The 18,301-nt window shown below is 40.4% G+C and overlaps 2 protein-coding genes across 4 annotated transcripts in view; both read left to right on the top strand.

Moving 5' to 3' along the window:
* LOC109627705 (ras and Rab interactor 2) overlaps positions 1-9,453 on the top strand; it is a 35,959-nt gene extending 26,506 nt beyond the window's left edge. For 2 of the 3 annotated variants that reach the window (XM_020084453.2, XM_069530258.1), the window contains 5 exons: positions 2,825-2,907; positions 3,348-3,573; positions 3,745-3,876; positions 7,748-7,911; positions 8,257-9,453. In XM_020084453.2, the coding sequence (XP_019940012.2) occupies positions 2,825-2,907; positions 3,348-3,573; positions 3,745-3,876; positions 7,748-7,911; positions 8,257-8,583 (932 nt within the window). In that variant the 3' untranslated portion in view covers positions 8,584-9,453. Of the gene's footprint in view, positions 1-2,824; positions 2,908-3,347; positions 3,574-3,744; positions 3,877-7,747; positions 7,952-8,256 lie in introns of all 3 variants that reach the window. The other variant, XM_020084454.2, reaches the window with a different exon arrangement.
* Positions 9,454-14,700: 5,247 nt separating this feature from the next.
* LOC109627572 (aly/REF export factor 2-like) lies at positions 14,701-17,557 on the top strand. The gene is made up of 6 exons (XM_020084171.2): positions 14,701-15,040; positions 16,058-16,213; positions 16,296-16,443; positions 16,547-16,610; positions 16,837-17,035; positions 17,123-17,557. The coding sequence occupies exons 1-6, from the start codon at positions 14,849-14,851 to the stop codon at positions 17,141-17,143; spliced, it is 780 nt and encodes a 259-aa protein (XP_019939730.2). The 5' UTR covers positions 14,701-14,848; the 3' UTR covers positions 17,144-17,557.
* Positions 17,558-18,301: the final 744 nt, after the last annotated feature.

Raw genomic sequence — 18,301 nt, 5'->3', positions numbered from 1 at the left:
TTTCATGCCAGTATTATTTGAGAAGTACAACCCCTTTACTATTTCTACAGAAGAGGATTTGAAAATGACTTAGTCACTGACAATGTTCAGCTAGTGCCCAGGCTTGCCGCTGTCTTGGGATTCAGAGCTGAAGTTTTCCATATTAGTCTGCCTCATTATAGGTGTTGAGTTACAGAAATGCCATTGTGCTGTGCCCCAATGAGTTATTCTTGGACTCTGTTTATAGTCGTATGCTCTTAGTGTTGAGATTAATTTTGTGTTTTTTATTCAAGTTGGTTATTGATATATATTTTTTTGGTCATCGTCAAAATGTGTTCACAGCCTTGAGTATTAGAGCTGGCTTCAAATGTCAGGTCAAATTTGTACTGTAATTCTTTTATCAGATGATTTCTGATTCATTGTTTCATTCAAGCAAAGCTCTTGTGCATCTGCTTTTGGTAACATATGATAACTTGGTTTCCACTTTGGATATATATTCCTGATCGTGGTGGTGTGTATCAGATGTGTTGATACTGTCCTTTGAGGTCATGGTGATGGTAAAAAGGCCGTTTCAGTCCAAGCAGATTATTGTGGACAAGAGAATTTGCATGAATATGTAAGCACGTCTCTGCACGCATCTCACATCCCTTGTTCATTGTAAACAATAACAGCAAGGCCTTGTTCAGAGACAGAGAAGTGATCCACTCTGGCTGTGCTAGCAGACCACAGATTTGCGCATTAATGCCTCACACTCGCAAAAAAAATTATCTTTATCGAAGGAAAATGTGAGAAAAACATAAAGCTTACAGTTGTTAAAAAACTGAAACGTGTAAGCAGCGAGGCAGACAGTCGGATGCCTGTGCTCCTTTCCTGAGTGTGTACAGAGTGGGAGAGAGTGGGATTACATTAAGGCTCAAAGTGACATCTTGGAAAAGAAATGTTACTTTATCTGAAAAGTCTGTAAGAAAAAGACGAGCTTAAAGAACAAACTTCTGACTGACTTATGGCCGTGACAGGATGACAACAAACAGGGAGACTGTCATTTCTGTACAGATATAAAGTTTGTTCTCGTGTACATTTCTGTGAGTGTTTCATGTTTTCAGTGTAGGTATGTGCTAGTGTGTATGTTGACGTGGTCGCGTGTTTCTCTTTATGTCACACACTCTCCTTCAGCTTATGGCATTTGAAGGAAGCCTTTGAACAGGTTGTAGCCCAGATAAAGCCCAATAACAAACGTTGCTCAATATGCAAAGGAAATGAGCCTTTCTGGAAGGAATCAGGAAGTCTGCTCTGTGTGTGTGTGTGTGTAGTGAGTGCAGTGTGTGTGCCTGTGCACAGTATGACAGATGGAGCATCCTGAATAGCCTCTGTACCCCTCCTTGTGTACACATGAGGATCTGACAGAATTGTCAGAACCCATGAGTGGGTTCATGAACAAGTTAGTTTTCTTACCGGAATTTTTACAGTGGACTGTGTAGGATTGTGTGTTTCGTATTTGTGCTGCTCTGGTGTTTTCGCCGCAAAGGCAGGCCACAAGAACAGAGTTCCTGTGTTTTCATGCTCATTTGTTTACACTGTTGCAAAACATGTATTTTCTCCCGTGTAACTCATTGCATTAGCACCATGACTTGTCAGCGCTAAGACACAATTGTGTCAGTGTACATGCTGGACATAGTTGAGGTAGGCAGGAAATGACATGAAGCCTATGGACGTAGGTCTGAGGTACAGATGGAGCCATTGTAAGATCCAAGCTCAACCTTTGGTTTCATGTCAGCTGAGTGAATGGTATACTTGTGAACAGAGTTGAGCTCCATGTTTGATCCACAACCTGGTCAGATTCAGCGTAATCTTAAACTCCTCAAAGAGCAGCACTTAACATTGAGGTTGCCCTTTTACTTGACAAATATGTAAGCTATTAGGTGAAACCTGACTTTTAAGTCTTTGAATGTCAAACACAGAGGTTAGTTATTTATTCATCTTGTTGTAGTTGTTGAAAGCCATGAGTCAGAAATCCTACACTTTGATAGAATGTTGTTTGTTGGATCAAGCTAGAAAATATTCAGTTTACTGTCGTATAAGCAGAACATTTGACACCTAGGAACCATCAGCTGAGTAATGACTGTAACGATGAATCAGATATCAAAATAATCCATTTCAAAATACTTGAGGTGCCAGAGGAAACAAATGTTCAAATCTAACCGTCCCCTGAACTGTTACTGTTCACCAGTCCGATTGCCTCTGGAATAAACCCAAACTTCCCCCCATTTGTTACATACAGGTTGTCTAAAGCACATTCATGTTGGCAGCAAGTCATCACACAGGACATGGGTTCACTGATATTCTTATTTTCCTTTTTAAGGATAGTTGCTCATCGGTTTTTTTTAATGAACTAATTCATTAATCAGCTCATTGTTGCATCTCTAATGCTGTTGCTTCAAAATTGGTTTAATTAAAAAGCCAGCCTTAACCTTAAAAGGCCCATGATCAGTTCACTGTACGCCCACATGACCGTATGCAGTACTGTATGTACTGGGGTTACTGTAATAGACTTGACATAGTTTAAAGGTAGTATAAAGAAGACGACTAAGATTCTGTGCAGTTTGTTTCCTTCTTGGTTTAATGACTAGATTATGGTTTGAGTTGGGCTGATGGCTGACTTTGTATAATAGTAGTTATAGTAATAGACAGCACAGTTTAGGTTTTATGGGATATGTCCTGTCTTTAGTCTTACAACATTCACTATGATGCATTTAAGGTTTTAAAATATTACTAATTTTTTTCACATGATTGAAAGATGAAACTTTCTCTTTCTATCTTATCTGTTTGTGTGTGTGTGTGTGTACAGACCAGGTGCTTGAGAAGGCCATGCACAAGTGTGTCCTGAAGCCTCTGAGGACCGTGGTTGAGGTGGCCTTACATGACTTCCAGGTCTGGATTATTTGCTGGTTCTTATTATATCAGATGTAGGAGTTCAAAATTAAAAAAGAAAAAACATTATATATAATGTACTCTAAACAGATGTTGGTACACCTTAAATAATCGTTATTATTGATGTTCTCTCATTATCATTAATATAAAGAAGATTTTATTTGCTTGATAAATAATCCTACATACAAATCATTGTCCATTATGAGAGATGTGGACTTTCCTTAAATTTCAACAGGGAACCTTTAAGAGTGAATACAAACCATGCCTAAGACAGGAAATTGGAGATAACAGAGAGAGTTCAGTGTAATTTTTAGAACTAACTGGCCGCAGGCTGCAGCTTCATTTTCAATGTACCTGATTTTCTCAGCTAACTTAGCAAGAAAGTGAACAAACATCATTGCCCGAGTGACTCCTTAAAGCCTGTGTTTGTTTTCCTGTAGGTGAGCAGTGGAGCTTGGCAGCAGCTGAGGGAGAACCTGGCCCTGGCTAAGACCAAGAGGCCCCAGGAGCTGGGGGTGGATGGGGCTGTGCCCCCTGACGCTGTGGCTATTGAGAAGATCCGCCACAAGTTCTTAAACATGAGGACGATGTACTCCCCGGAGAAAAAGGTGTCTCTGCTGCTGCGTGTGTGCAAGCTCATCTACACCATCATGCAGGATAACTCAGGTATAGTGTTGGTGTTAAATGAACACTGCATGTAGCACACAGCCTGAGACGAAAGCTCATTTCAGTCTACTCTCGATACTTGTTGCGTTCTAATGACTGTTGCCTCGTCCGTCTGACCTGTGTGACCACCACAACCCCCTGCCTCTCTTCTCCCCCTCTGCTTCCTTCCAGGGAGGATGTACGGTGCCGACGACTTCCTGCCCATGCTGACTTATGTGGTGGCTCAGTGTGACATGCCTCAGCTGGACACAGAGATCCAGTACATGATGGAGCTGCTGGACCCGTCTCTGCTGCAAGGAGAGGGTAGGTGCTGGAGATTTGTTCACTTCAAGTGATCCATGTCTTTCTAGGTGTGCAATTTAAAAGCTTGCACTCGACGAACACTACAAAAGCACATATATTGGCTTTTACCTCTCTATTAAGTACAGAGCTGGAGTCAGCATGTGGTAAGCCTAGCTACCACCACTTAGCTCCTCCTCAAGGAATAGTTCACCCACAAATGAAAGATTCCCTCATTATCTACTCATCACTATGCTGATGGAGGGAACACTTCAGGAGTTTCAGGGGTAAACAATGTTGCAGCCAAATCCAATACAATTGAAATAACTGGTGACCACATCTTCAAACATAAAAAATCCACAACAAAAAAACATAAAATGCCTCCTCACTGCTCGTGTGGTGTCATCCAAGTGTTCGTAAGCCCTAGCATTCAAATTTGACTCGAAACAGCGTCATTTACATCATGTTTTTAGCCTGAATGTCCTCTGTGATCCTCCTTCGGATCTGCGTTCACGTTCATCAGCGAGTTCCCGCGATAGCTGCAGGAAGTTCTCGCTGATGTCGTCACATTCCCGTTGGGCGAGAGCATAGAGATGTGAGCTTGTGTGTGAACGTGGCTCCAGGCCGAGGAGTACAGAGGACATTTAGGCTAAAAACATGGTCTAAATGACCTCGTATTGAATTGAATTTGAATGTCAGGGCTTATGGACACTTGGATGACACCAGGAGCAGTATGGATGCGTTTTCAGTTTTTTCTGTTATATCACGTCTGAAGAAGATGTTCCATTGACTTCAATTGTATTGGGTTTGGCTGCAACGCTGTTTACCCAATAAACAACCTAAGTGTTTTCTGTACTCAAACACTTCATCCACCCCTCCATCAAAACACACATTTTTAGTCTTACATTTCTGTTGTGTACGTAATAAACACGCAAGATTCAACCTGTTCATGACGGAGCATTTGAAATGTTTTGAGGCACATTTTCTTTACTTTGGACTGAGTCAGGCTAACTGCTTCCCACTGTCTCCACTGAATTGAACTATTCCTTAAAAAATTTTGATCGAACAGCTGTTTTGTTTACCTGAAGTGATTTACCTCTGTGTTTCCTCCACGATTTTTTTGCATTGGGGGCAGACACACACACACACACACGTCAATATGGATTTAGTCTCTTTGTTGCTCTCCACATCCCGATTCATTCAGGTTAAGACTTGTGTGCTTTGCCAAAGTTTTACAATGGCTGCAAAAACTCTGATTATAGCCTGGATAAGCTGGGTGTCGCTTTTTCTTTCTTCTTTCTTTCTTCTTCTTTCTTCTTCTCTCAACATTAAACAAACTAACTTCCTGTGTGCGGGAGCCCTGCATGCCTGATAAATTCTAGAGGGAGTCAAACAAACACAAAGTAAATTTAAGTTTAATAACTTATGACTGTTGGTGATTTTTGTTAAAATGCAACATGAGTGGAGGCCAGTTGGGGAGTGGGGAGGGGGGGCACTCAGGCAAGGTACAAGGCAACCAGCTTCAATGTATGTTTGCAGTGGCGAGCAGCAAAATGTATGGGTCAGAAACCTTGTGGCTTCACTGCAAGTTACCTTGTGGCTTCACTGCAAGTTATATGATATTGTATATCACCATCATGAGGTTAGGCACATCACAGTGTGGCGTGAGGTTAAAAAGAGTTCCACCCTGTTGGGGAAGAAGGGTCTTTCCTGGGGGAAGCCTGTTACACTATGGGAACAGAAGGCACATCTCCTGTTGTATAAGGAACTGGAAACTGTTCATATCATTAGAGATCAAGGGTGGGGGGGCGGGGTCACATATGACACATATGTTGTGGTAGAGACTGACACTGGACAATGTCAAGTACAGCTGAAACACATTGTGTGTATTTATTTGTCATCGGAGTCACAAACTCAATGCTCTAATGCTAATAACACAAAAACTATTCTAATCTTATGTGTTTTCACTGAACACAAAGATTTAACATTTTCAGTGCTGGTGTAAAAAGTATTGTGATTGTAAAGTGATTTAACAACTGCTCAAACTTGCTTTGGCACAGGAGTGTTTCAATGAACTTTGGGAGCAAAAGGAACCCAGGGGGTGAGGGGTACATTGACCAAAACATATGATACCAAACCACATCATTCCAATCTTCAAACCATGCTTCTATTACCAGAATCAAAACAGTGTATACTTTACATACACATGAGTAATAGTAAAGAAGTACAGTTTAAGCGCTAACCCCTCCACCATTTAGATGAACTGATACTGTGTACAAACACCGCTTGGGGCTGGCTTTGCAAAGCCTGTTGCAACACCCCTGCAAGCTGCGCACCATATTCAGGAGGAATGTCTTCCTCAGAACTGCTTGAGCTCATTAAGTAGTTCGCTTGAATTCATTCCACAGCATCTTAATTTGGGTGAGAGTTGAGGCTCTAACTGAGCTGACCTTGCCAGATATCTGTCGTACAGAATCATATGTTTTTCCAGCTTTATGCAAATCAACACTTCTTAATCATAAGTTAGGTGAGATGTGGATGAAGATGTGTTTAATGATTCATGTTGTACACACCTTCACCTGGTTTCATTGACTGGACTCCAGATTTGATAGCTGCTGTATCCAACAGGTGCAACATGTTGTTTTCTGTAGTCTCACTTTTACTCAGCCCGTCAAGTAAGCCAAAGACTTCTGTGTGACTGAATAGTTCACACAAGTCAGAATTGAACCTAAAGCTCTTAGAAATGTTAGTGATTATTAGTTGATGCAGTTTCTATTATCACATGCTGCTGAAATAAATGCAAACACGTCTCTCTCTCTGAAAGACTCATTGTAACAGAGACCTGTTACCGGGAACGTGTCAGCTGAGTTGAGTTCACAAGGAAGCTGCATTGAGTGAGTTTGACACAGGCATGGGAAGGAAAGCCCTGATGACATTGACAGGAAATTCCAATCCGTGTTTGATTTGAATGGGCTGGAACAGGTTCAGAGGAAAAGAGAAACCCAGAATAAAATATTTTCCTATTAGCGTCAACCTGTCTGGCACATGAGCTCATTTTAGAACGGCTTCAATGCATGTGTATGTACGTGTTACCTTCTTTGAACATTAGTTAATTATCTGAAAATATTGCTTTGACATAAATACCTGAGATCAAATATGGAAACATTCAGTGAAAGTGTTCCACGAGACATTAAAGGGATAGTTCACCGAAAAATGGAAATGTACTCATTATCTACCAATGGAGGGTGGGTGAAGTCTTTGAATCCACAAACCACTTCTGGAGTGTCAGGGGTAACCAGTGTTGCAGCCAAACCCAATACAATTGAAGTAAAGTGAAGTAAAGTAGTGACCGATTCTTCAACCGTAAAAAAACAACAGAAAAAAAACATAACATGCCTCCATATTGCTCGTGTGGTGTCGTCCAAGTGTCTCGAATATAAATGTTGGGGCTTGTGGACACTTGGAGGACACCACACGAGCAATATGGAGGCATGTTATGTTAATCTATTATTATGTCTAAAGAAGAGGCTGCCTGGGCTGAAACACTGTTTACCCCTGAAACTCCAAAAGTGTTTTGTGGACTCAAGCACTTCACCCACCCCTCCATCAGCATAGTGGTTCACAGATGAGGAGTGAATTTAAAATTTTGGTGGCCTATCCCTTTAAGGTGACTAAATCTGTTCCCGAACTTTATGAATAACTGATTCATTTCTATAAAGGGAGACATGGATCAGATGATAGAGGAACTGTTTGACATGTTTTATATCAGTGTTTTTGCAGTATCAGCACCTTTCATTTCTAGATAAATGACCATGATGTGTTTCACTTTCCATTTTCTTTTACTACATCCAGCTTCAAGCTTTCAAACTTCTTCCTCTCCGTGTCTCTACCCCAGGAGGTTATTACCTGACCAGCGCCTACGGGGCCATGGCCCTCATCAAGAACTTCCAGGAGGAGCAAGCAGCCCGGGTGCTGAGCTCCGAGGCCAGGAACACTCTGCACCAGTGGCACTTCCGACGCACCGCCCAGCGTTCGGTGCCGTCTGTGGACGACTTTCAGGTATCACGCCTGACCTGAGCCCACCTTGAACTTCCAGGCAGTGAGTCAAAGTTGTACCAATTCCATATAAAGCCAAACTTCCTGTGCAGCACTGGGAAGGTGCATGTCAGAAATCAGTGAAAAGGAATATTTCTACAATTTTCTACTAACATCACCGCATGTGTATCTGGATCTATGGCTTTATATTTTTGGTAGAAAGCTCCCTCTTGTGGAACATTGAACCAACTGCATGTGATGTTTTTCTATGGCTCTATGTTAACCGCATGTCTTCACTGGCAGCTTGTACAATTCATCTTTTTCTTTTCTGGCAAAGTTTAAAACAGGACCTTTTGTATCTCTCTGTAGAACTATCTCCGTGTAGCCCTGCAGGAAGTGGACACAGGCTGCACGGCCAAAACCTTGGTCGTCCACTCTTATACCACCACAGAGGAGGTCAGCTCGCTCTGCGCCTACAAATTCAAGATCCCCGACACAGAGAACTATGCACTGTTTCTGGTTACTGAGGATACCAGCCAGCAGCTGGCTCCAGACACGCACCCTCAGCGCATCAAGTCTGAGCTGCTCAGCCGACCCCGTGCACAGACCTTTCACTTTGTCTACAGGAGGGTGCCTAACCTTAACCTCTGTATGCCTCCCATAATGCAAAATGGAAACTGCCTTCAAGTTGAGTAGTGAAGGAGAATGTAACAGCTTGCTGCACTTAAAAACTTCTATAGGTGGTATCCTCTGGTGCTGGTTTGTTTCACTTAAAGATTTAAAGGATGTCTTCAATAGAAAACCAATATTCTGCATATTAATGCAGAATGGATAGGATGGATTCTGTAAAGTGCTGGTGTTTTAACTGACACCTCAGAAATGTGGCTCAGCTATGGGTTGAAAATAGAATAATGATGGTAACACGGATGCACCTCCGAGTCTCCGTGGCGTGTATCTGATGTAGTTTGACCATTTGTTGAGCTGAAATTGTTGAATTGTGTATAGAGGTATAAAGGTTTTTGGGATGTGAAAAGTTATATGGACATGAAAGGTTCTTGCGGTTGTTGGACGCGTATAACACCCTCAAAGCAGAGGTCATACAGTACAATATTGCATTTTATGTAACTAAAGTTTGCATTAACTGCTGTTATTCCAGGTGCCTTCAAAAAGAACATGATGAACATACTGTTTGCTACTGAAAGTTTACAGCTGTCATCCAATCATCAGTCACCTTTTATCCATTTAAAACTTTACGCTAAAACATTAATTTAAGAAGCAAAGTGAACTATTGTAAAAGTTCTAATTATTGTTATTTTTGCTTGTATGTTGTTGTCTGCAATTGCTGGTCAATTGTAGCCTGTATTTCTATGTAGAAATATTTTTATATTCAAATTTTTCATCACTAAAGTGACAAAGATCTGTATTCTGATTTGATCTTTCTGGACTGGACTTGGATTTTACACCAGTTGTTTCTCAAAGGTCAACTTACGACAACACTGTTTTTACTGTTTGTTATGAAAAGCTCTGAGCTGACTCTGGAAATTTATAAAATTCTCCCCAAACAAAGCTATGTGTTGACTCCAACATCATCATTATTTTATTGGTGTTGCTGTATCATTTAGAGCGGAAGGGCAGTATATTAATCTGATGTTATTTTGGCATAATACCGGAGACACAAAACGAATGGGACTCATGCAAAATATAACATTTAATAGTTTTCAGAATTAGAAATATCTTTATTATTGCATTAAAGTGTGACGTTACTTAAAATGTTCTTATAGTGTTTTACGAGTTGCAACAAACACTACTGTTGTTTGTGACTTTGTATTAGCATTTAGCAACATCAGGATTATTGACCATTCCATGTCATTGATTACAGCCTTTTAAAAACTGGCCTGAACCACAAAATCACTTATTCACAATACGGTTTTATGAATAAATCTTTGCATTATGAAATTTGTACCCACTTGTCTAATGGCTTCCTGGAACTGCCAGAGAGCTATGAAGCTTCAGACTAGCCTTTCCACAGCCCTTGTGATTAGTAATAATGTGTTCTATGGCACAATCACCACTTTCTCTGAGTCTTACATACAGCACACCCATGTCACAGAGCTAGAGTGTTGCAATGCATTTACGTGAAATGTTGCAATGCATTCCAATATGACCACAGTTTACTAAGACTTCTGGCTCTTGCCTATTGCTCTGTCACATAAAGCATTGTGCCAAATAAAACGTGGTCAGTACAACTTCTTAATCCAGGTATTTGTCATGAAAATGACAAACTGAATCTGTTAAACTTGACATATGAGAGAAAATAGATTTAGTTATCTTTCTGTTTTTTGACATTTTCTTTATGCGTCCAGATCAAGCTCTGTGTTGAGACAGAGAGACGCCTTTGTAAAACTATGCAACTACTTTTCCAAGAAGATGGCCTGCGAAAAGGCTTTCTTACTTACACATAAATTCACTTCACCAGAACCCTCAAATGCAGACTGAGATATGACAAAGGTTTTGTATTGTATTGTAGTTGAACATTTCCAGGACTTTTTAAAGTTGTGTTCACCTTTTTGTTGTTTCACAGAAGACCCCTCGATTAGCCTGGCCCACTACCGATTGTTTTTAGACTTGTATTGATGTAATGGTGTAGTACGGCCTTGTTGTGTCATGTCTGTCTCCACTGCTCAGATAATAAAACTCATCTGAACCTGCCACAGAATTTGGACCTCAAGGATTTTTGTATTCTTCCACAGATTTCCTCAACAGAAAGCATAAAGATAAACTTTTATTACATGTTCTTTTAATCAAGTTCTTCATCTGCTTTGTAGATGGCCTTTTCTTTGTTGTTGACATTCCAGAAACCATAATTTCTTCTTTCCACTTCATGAACTCGCTCTCTGTAAATGTATCATTTGATATAAAGTCAAGCGTGTCTGCGTGTCAGCTTATCAGCGTGTCTGCGTATCAACTTGGTAAACCTTCCCAGTCTCCATCACATCCACGGTTTCAGAAACACAATGACCTGGTTTTCTGCAGCTGCACTCAACCTTTACCCTCACAAAGCAGCCAGTCACAGAGTCAGTGAAGAAGGGCGTGTGGCACCATTGCTCCAGATTGTTTCTGGACAGCCAGATCCTGCTGAGCTCCACTGGTGGGGAAACCGGTCGCAACTTTGATAGAGTCTCCTCTTTTATGTCATCATGATGTGATGATGAAAGACGTCTCATGCTCTCAGACCCAGTCTGTTGCTCATTCTTCTTTTTTCATTTGGTGCTACCCTTTGGTTACTTAGACTGTGTAGTAGCAACAAGTTCAGCTTTTCCTGCTCACAAGAATCATTGATCAGAGACACTGACAGCAAGTAATGTGTATTAGCACTGAGAGAAAATATAAGGCCTATTTTTGCCCAAGAAACTCAATTGCAATCATAAAATCATCCTTTTCTGTTTATATTTCTATCAAACTATATTAAACGTACTGTATTTGTCAGTGAAGCTTACTGGATATTAGAAATGTTAATGCATTAACTCCAAAAGCTTTAGATTAAACATGAATTAATAACATGAAGAAACAGACTGGTTGAGATTATAGAAAATTAATGTTTAAAAATCATACCAGTTTTCTTATTTTGTCCATTTCAGCAGAGTTTACTCCAAAATCTTGAAAAATATGAGTGTTCATTCCAGGATCAGTGAAACAAGTCGTTGCCTATAAGGCAGTTTTGGGAGTTGTAGAATGTTCAGTTCTATTTCATCGAATTATGTTTCACTCTCAAAATTCTATAACCTGTTGATGCTTTAAAATACATTTACAGTTCATTTTGTTTCGAGCAACTTTTGAAAGTCAAGTGTTTTGACTGAGACCAGGCTCACTGTTGTTCTGCACCTTTTATTTGTATAGCCACTATTCACAAGTGAGGAAAGACTACCAAAGAAAAACTTTTAATATTGAAAAATGTAGAAACTCAACGAAAGTCAGGGATCCCTCTCTCAGGACAGACAGAAGTGCAGTATATGTTGGGCATAACAGAGCACATCAACAAAGTAACATTATTTACAGCATTCATTAGAAAAGACAGTGTCTAACATAAATAGAGAGGTGTATCAATGTTTAAAGGTACAGCGTGTTTGTGATATCTAGTGTTGAAATTTCATGTTGCAGCTGAACACCCCTCACCTCACCCTCTCCTTCCAAACATGAAAAAGAACCTGTGGCAGCTTCAGTTGTCATAAAAACTCAAAAGGTGTTTAGTTTGTCCAGTCTGGACTAATGTAAAAAACATGGCGGCCTCCGTAGAGAGGACCCCCTCAATGTAAATATAAAGTATTTAAATATAAAGGGTCTTTTCTGGGGTAAAGAAAACTACAATTCATACAATTTAGATGATAAGAACTAGTGAAAACATCATGAGGATTATTCCACATTAAGTTTCTGCCAGTAGTTCCCTTTCACCTAAATCTTACACACTGGACCTTTAAAACATTTATACAAAACAAAATGTCTGACAGAGATGCAGGGAGCACCAATGACAATTAAAATGATAGAGGTATTGCCAGTAATGGTGATGTATGTGAGAGGGCATATTTTATATCTGAGCAATCTAGTTGGAATCAGGGTTCGTTGGTCGTAATCATAATCCATGGTCAGCTGCCAAAATGATGCATGATGTGGCCATAGCCATGATCCTGGATCTGCAACAATAAAACCCAAAGGACTCTGAGAGACAAGTGAACCAGACAAACATTTATTGGGGAAAATTTCAAATAAAGTCGAATTTTGAATGAATGAGTCCTTCCTCTGTTCTCTTCAAAGGTGCCAGTGGAGTCGATATTATTCTGTTGATTGTTAATTCTGGGAACATCCTCTGGAAGTGGCATAATGATGTGTGGTCACATGATGTAGTGCTCATCATATGAAGGTAGGAGATGTGAGATATAACCAATAACATCCAGATCACAGCACTCTAAACATGTCTCAATCCTCTTTTGAGGAGATCCAATAATGAAGAAGTGAACATTTCATACGATTTCAAGGAGAGGGTCACAGTATGATTGTTATTCATGCATTCCCTTAAATAAGTTTTATATCACTTTAAAATACATTTGGAATTCCCTCACAATCTGTTATCTTGCAGTTTTCAAGACCCCGGCAATATGTTTCAACAAACCCTGCAACAAAGTGTCACATCCAATCACACACAGCCACAGTGACAACAGCATTGTGTATCTTGCTGCAGTGATACAACCGTTTAGCTGAGCCAGATGCAACACCTCACACTCTGGTATCACAAAAGCTCATCCAAAAACATTTCAAAGCAGAAAAGTCCCACAACGACCCATCTGTGTCTGTGTGCATACTATTTACTTGACTGAAAACACGTTGAACCATTCTGCCACCACTAGAGAGGCTTCATAGGTCACAGGTTAGTCACCTGCTGTGAAACAAACAGATTCACTGGGCTCCCTGCTGCTCCTGTGCTGGACGCTGCTGATGTCACATCAGAGATCAAACACAGAGACTCTTCAGAGGGTCTTTAAAGACGCCAACATAAAAACGTACCATGCATTTTGGATAATGCCACATCATACACTTTAACTAGAGATATATATATTAAACATACCTGAGGCCTGAGTGTGTTTTTAAACAGGTGTGACCTCATGTAAGTAAAGAATCAAGTCAGATTTATTTATATAGCCCGTGAAAGTCAACAGGAGTTGAAGTGCCTTAAATGGGACAAAGGAAAAACAATACAATATGGATTCAAAGTAAGTCAAAATGGTGCCAGAGGAAGATGCAATAAAAGTAAACAGCAGAACCAGAAGACAGAATCAGGCAGAATCAAAAGCGAAATTAAAATGATTTTTCGATGGTAGAAAAAGACCCAATGTGTGGTGGGAGACTACTCCAAGGCTTATATATATATATATATATATATATATATATATATATATATATATATTTAAAGGAGTGGACATCAACTCATTTAAAGAGGATGAGGAAGGAGAGGAATAACAGGCAGGCCATCATTTGCCAATTGAAGGACAAAATACGTAAATTTGAAGAACTTGTACACATTAAGTCATGCTAAATGTAAATGTAAATCTACCACTGTGTAAGTGGGACAACTCCATGTGAATCAGAATCAGAAATCTTTATTGTCATTGTAACAATGTGGCATTGTACAACGAAATTAAGGTGCAGTCTTTACAGTGCAGGTGAAAAATAAATAGATAAAAGGCCTGTAAGGAAAAAAAAAGTTAAAAATAAAAATACACTATGCTATAGAGAAAGGAATGAGAAAAACCTAAACTGACAGCACTCATACAGTCAAACAGTCGTAGAGTCATACATCAAAAATATTGCATCCACACACACACACACACACAGGGTCAAAAACAATACACTGCTTCAGACTAAGTTGCAGGTAAAATAATGAATTGATAATATCTGTGTGACAAACTCACCTTCATTTTCAATCTTAACTGTCACATTAATTGTTTCTTGTCTGTCTTTATCCCGCTTCTCCCCATTCTGTTTTATTGTGGATGTTCTGCCTCAAATTAACTTTTAATTCAGGCCTGTTCTGCTTTGCATGTGTAATACCAGAACTTTTAATGATTGCCTTATTGTGTTTTTACTGTTTAAGTTTAAATGCTACCTCGCCTCAAAAAGAACGTTCTTATTGAAATCTCATATTAACTATTTGCAACATGTTTCCAACTTGGAAGTCACATCAACTTCCCTGCTCTAATACCAGCGTGCGGAACTGTTCTGTATGTTTTGTTCAATAAAGATTTATTTAAAAAATGGCGGGGCGGGACTTCGTCACTTCCGTATCCTATTTATTCATTTCCGGTCGTTTCAACACCCGCGCCGCCGGAGAAGTAAATAACCTCTGAACCGCTTCTTCACGCTGAAAGCTCTTTGTTCGTCCTCGGCGCCACTTCCAGGCCCCAGCACCACGATGTCGGACAAGATGAACATGTCTCTGGACGACATTATCAAGATGAACAAGAAAGGAGGCAGCGGCCGCGGCGGAGGATCGTCTGGGCCCGGTGCGAGTTCAGGTCGGGCCGGTGGCTCGTCGAGGCAAACGCGGGGTCGACAGAGTAACTTCAACCGTGAGAGGAACAACAGGCCCGCACCGTACACCAGGGTATGAAACCGAATCTGCTGAAACGGAGCCTAAATGTAAAACGCCGTGTTGTTGAGCTCCCTCTTGTATCCGTCTCGTGGTGTAATTATAATGGCCGGAGATATCCGTTCTTCCCCCGAATCGCTTCGCACAGCCACGCGGAGTGTCTCGGTGTTTTGTTCACCAGTGGCTCGATTCCATTTTCGCCGTTTAAAAACCTGAACACCACCGAGGTGAAACAGTTTTATAAACACGTCCCCGACCGAGAGGATGGATGTTTCCTTTGTCAAGATGGCTGCCATGCGTGGTTCTTTATTTCAGCACAAGGGGTCAGGTGAGGAGGAGCGGTGAGCCACACTTCACCCAGCGTGTGTTAAGTTTAGTTTCAAGAGTTAAAAAAAAAAAAAAGTATCCCCAGTCATATAGAGTGGAGGTCACTGTGAGCTGGATGTGTAGTCTCAAATGGCAACAGGGAGAACACGCCGCTAACTCAAGCCCGTTCTTTCTATGTACTCCACCGCTACCTAACTGGGAAGATGTCTCTTTCTTTCTCCGAGGAAAATCAAACATCCATCTTCAGACTCTTCCCGTGGAAACGCTGGATGACCCCTAAACTGTTCACTACCCAACTGGGTATAGTCTCAGGAGTTAGATTATTAGGCCTCAAACTACTGGCCTTTCAGATAATCCTCACAACCTTTATCTTAACAGTTTACACCCAGAGACAACCATTGAAAAGTAGTATTGTGCCGTCTCTCATACATTTATTCTGTTTCTGTTAAAAAAAAAAGTTAAAAAATGTAAGCACAAAAGTTACTGTGTACACTGACTAGTTCTACGACAAATGGAACCAATATAACCAAAGATTGCTTCTTAATAAAGCTCTCACAATCAAGCATCTTACTCATTTGGTGCTTTTGAATTTGTGGCCCAGTCACTTTTCTTGAGTAACCTCTGCGCCGGCCCATCTCTTGTAAATCTTTGGCAGAACATGTGGATTCTGAAGACTGTGTTGACATCTTTTCTTGCTCCTCACAGCCCAGAGAGTTACCAGATAAATGGCAGCATGACATGTTTGAGGATCATGTCGGCGGACGCAGGGCACCGAGCTCCGGACGTGACAGGAGTGTAGAGAGTAACGGCAAACTGCTGGTCTCCAATCTTGACTTTGGTGTCTCCGAATCAGATATTAAGGTAATACACAAAACTCTGTGAACCCACTTTGGCCACGTCTTTGTATTGTGAATTTGACTGACATTTTTAATTTTGTCCACAGGAGCTGTTTGCAGAGTTTGGTCCATTACAGAAAACATCTGTTCACTATGATCGGTCTGGCCGCAGTAAAGGAACGGCAGATGTTCACTTTGAAAATAAGGCAGATGCACAAAAAGCCATGAAGCACTACAATGGTGTCCCACTTGATGGTGAGGATTCAGGTCTCATTCTACAGTGGTATTGTTGTCCTTGCTTCTTTAAGCATGTTAAGTTCTCTTACACATTTTACATTTGCTTTTATTAATTTGTTAGGCCGTCCCATGAAAATCCAGCAATTGACGTCAGAGGTCGATGAACATAGACCGTCAACACAAAGGTATGTCATGTACTCTGGCTGTAGGGTGGATATGTGGGAACTGTTTGGTTTCTATATATTAAATCATATTTTACGGTCTTCTATGTAAAGTGCCTTGAGATAATGTATATTATGATTTGGCGCTATACAAATACAATTGAATTGAATATGGGGAAGAACAGCTACAATATATATATAAAAGTAACACCTCCGCTGCGAATGGCTTATCTCTTTGGTGTTTTTCTAGTTCCAACAGAGGTTTTGACCGGAGCAGACTCGGTCAACCCAAGTTTGAAAGGAGGGACCGAGGTGAAAAGAGGCAAGGCGGCGGTGGTGGTGGTGGCGGTGGTGGTTTCCGAGGGCGTGGAAGAGGAGGTGGAGGTGGAAACAGACCCCAGCTTTCTGCAGAGGAGTTGGATGCCCAGCTGGATGCTTACAATGCCAAGGTAGCTACTCTGATGGAGTAAAATGTTCTTAAATATCTCTACTGTAAACATCTCTTGAAAATGTAGTAATCACTTTTCTTGTTTTAGTTTCAGATGGACACCAGTTAGAAGAACAGAGGATGCTGTTATGGTTCAATTTTTAAAAAAACATTTTGGACATTATAAACAATCAGGTTAATGTGATATGGTGGATTGGACTTTAATGCAGCCATTTTATTGTATGGACCTTTGGATTATTTTGACTTTTTTGTAGCAATTTGTCTGGGGCAGGTTTTTTGATTATTTTTCTCTTAGGCCATCAGCTCATGTGCTCTTTTCTTAACGTTTGGACAATTACCGTAAACCTGCAACATGTTGTATTTTTTTAATTATCATTATCATATAAACCAGATTCAGTGGTTTGATTTGCTGTTCAATGTGCTGTTAAAATGCTAATGAACATCAGCTCTGTCACTTGGTACTGTATGCTCATGTTAAATGTATTTCAAAGGGTTTTGTATATAAATACATTATTGAAATGTCTTTTCCAGTGTTTTTTAACCGTGAGTGTGCCTTGTAAGGAGCCACATGTAAGTTAAGCCAATGTTGGTAGTAATAGATTTTACTTGCCAGTCACTTATTTACCTCTTAATGAAGTAAGCATATTAACCAGCTCGTCCCAGCCTTGTTGGCTTTTTTCATCCCTCGCTAAGTCACTGGAGCATCTTTATTTCTTTTACATTAACTGAACCAAATTGAAGCAGAAGTACACCTATACTGTTTTGCTAGTATCTGATGTGGGTCTATTTTACTGAATGTTGTCAAGTGAGTCATTTAGTGGTAAACAAATAGTGACACAAGTAGTGAGAGGAAATGTCTGTTTCACATCGATCATAAGAATCATTTAGTCCCTGAATTGAAAAATGTTTTATATTACTCCAGCAAGAGTCAAAAACAGGCATCAGTAAGCAAAAAGTGGGGTCCAAAAGTGTGAGGGATATAAAAAAAATTAATGGCATAAAAACTCATATGCAGTGTAAATACAAGAATGTGCATGGATTGCACACGAACCATTGTACTGCACAGTTAAAGTGTGTGTCGTCCCACTGGGAGCTGGTTGTACAGTCTTACTGCTGCAGGATGGAATGAATCCGCCTGTAAACTATAGCCACCACGAGCTCCAGGTCATGTCAGATCAATACTGCAGCAATTTTATTACTTTTTTTAAAGAATTTTGTAAACGTGCAGTTTGTAAGATGGCAGATATCACCATCAGACATGGGACAA

This window comes from Paralichthys olivaceus, chromosome 8, assembly GCF_024713975.1.
Source record: "Paralichthys olivaceus isolate ysfri-2021 chromosome 8, ASM2471397v2, whole genome shotgun sequence".
In the NCBI taxonomy this organism is placed as follows: Eukaryota; Metazoa; Chordata; class Actinopteri; order Pleuronectiformes; family Paralichthyidae; genus Paralichthys; species Paralichthys olivaceus.
The sequence above is the reverse complement of the archived record's forward strand: the minus strand, read 5'-3'. Positions and strand labels throughout refer to the sequence as shown.

Coding starts and splice junctions, on each gene's coding strand:
- LOC109627572 (XM_020084171.2), top strand. CDS start 14,849: ATGTCGGACAAGATGAACATGTCTCTGGACGACATTATCAAGATGAAC. Junction 15,041..16,057: donor GGCCCGCACCGTACACCAGG/GTATGAAACCGA, acceptor TGCTCCTCACAG/CCCAGAGAGTTACCAGATAA. Junction 16,611..16,836: donor CATAGACCGTCAACACAAAG/GTATGTCATGTA, acceptor GTGTTTTTCTAG/TTCCAACAGAGGTTTTGACC.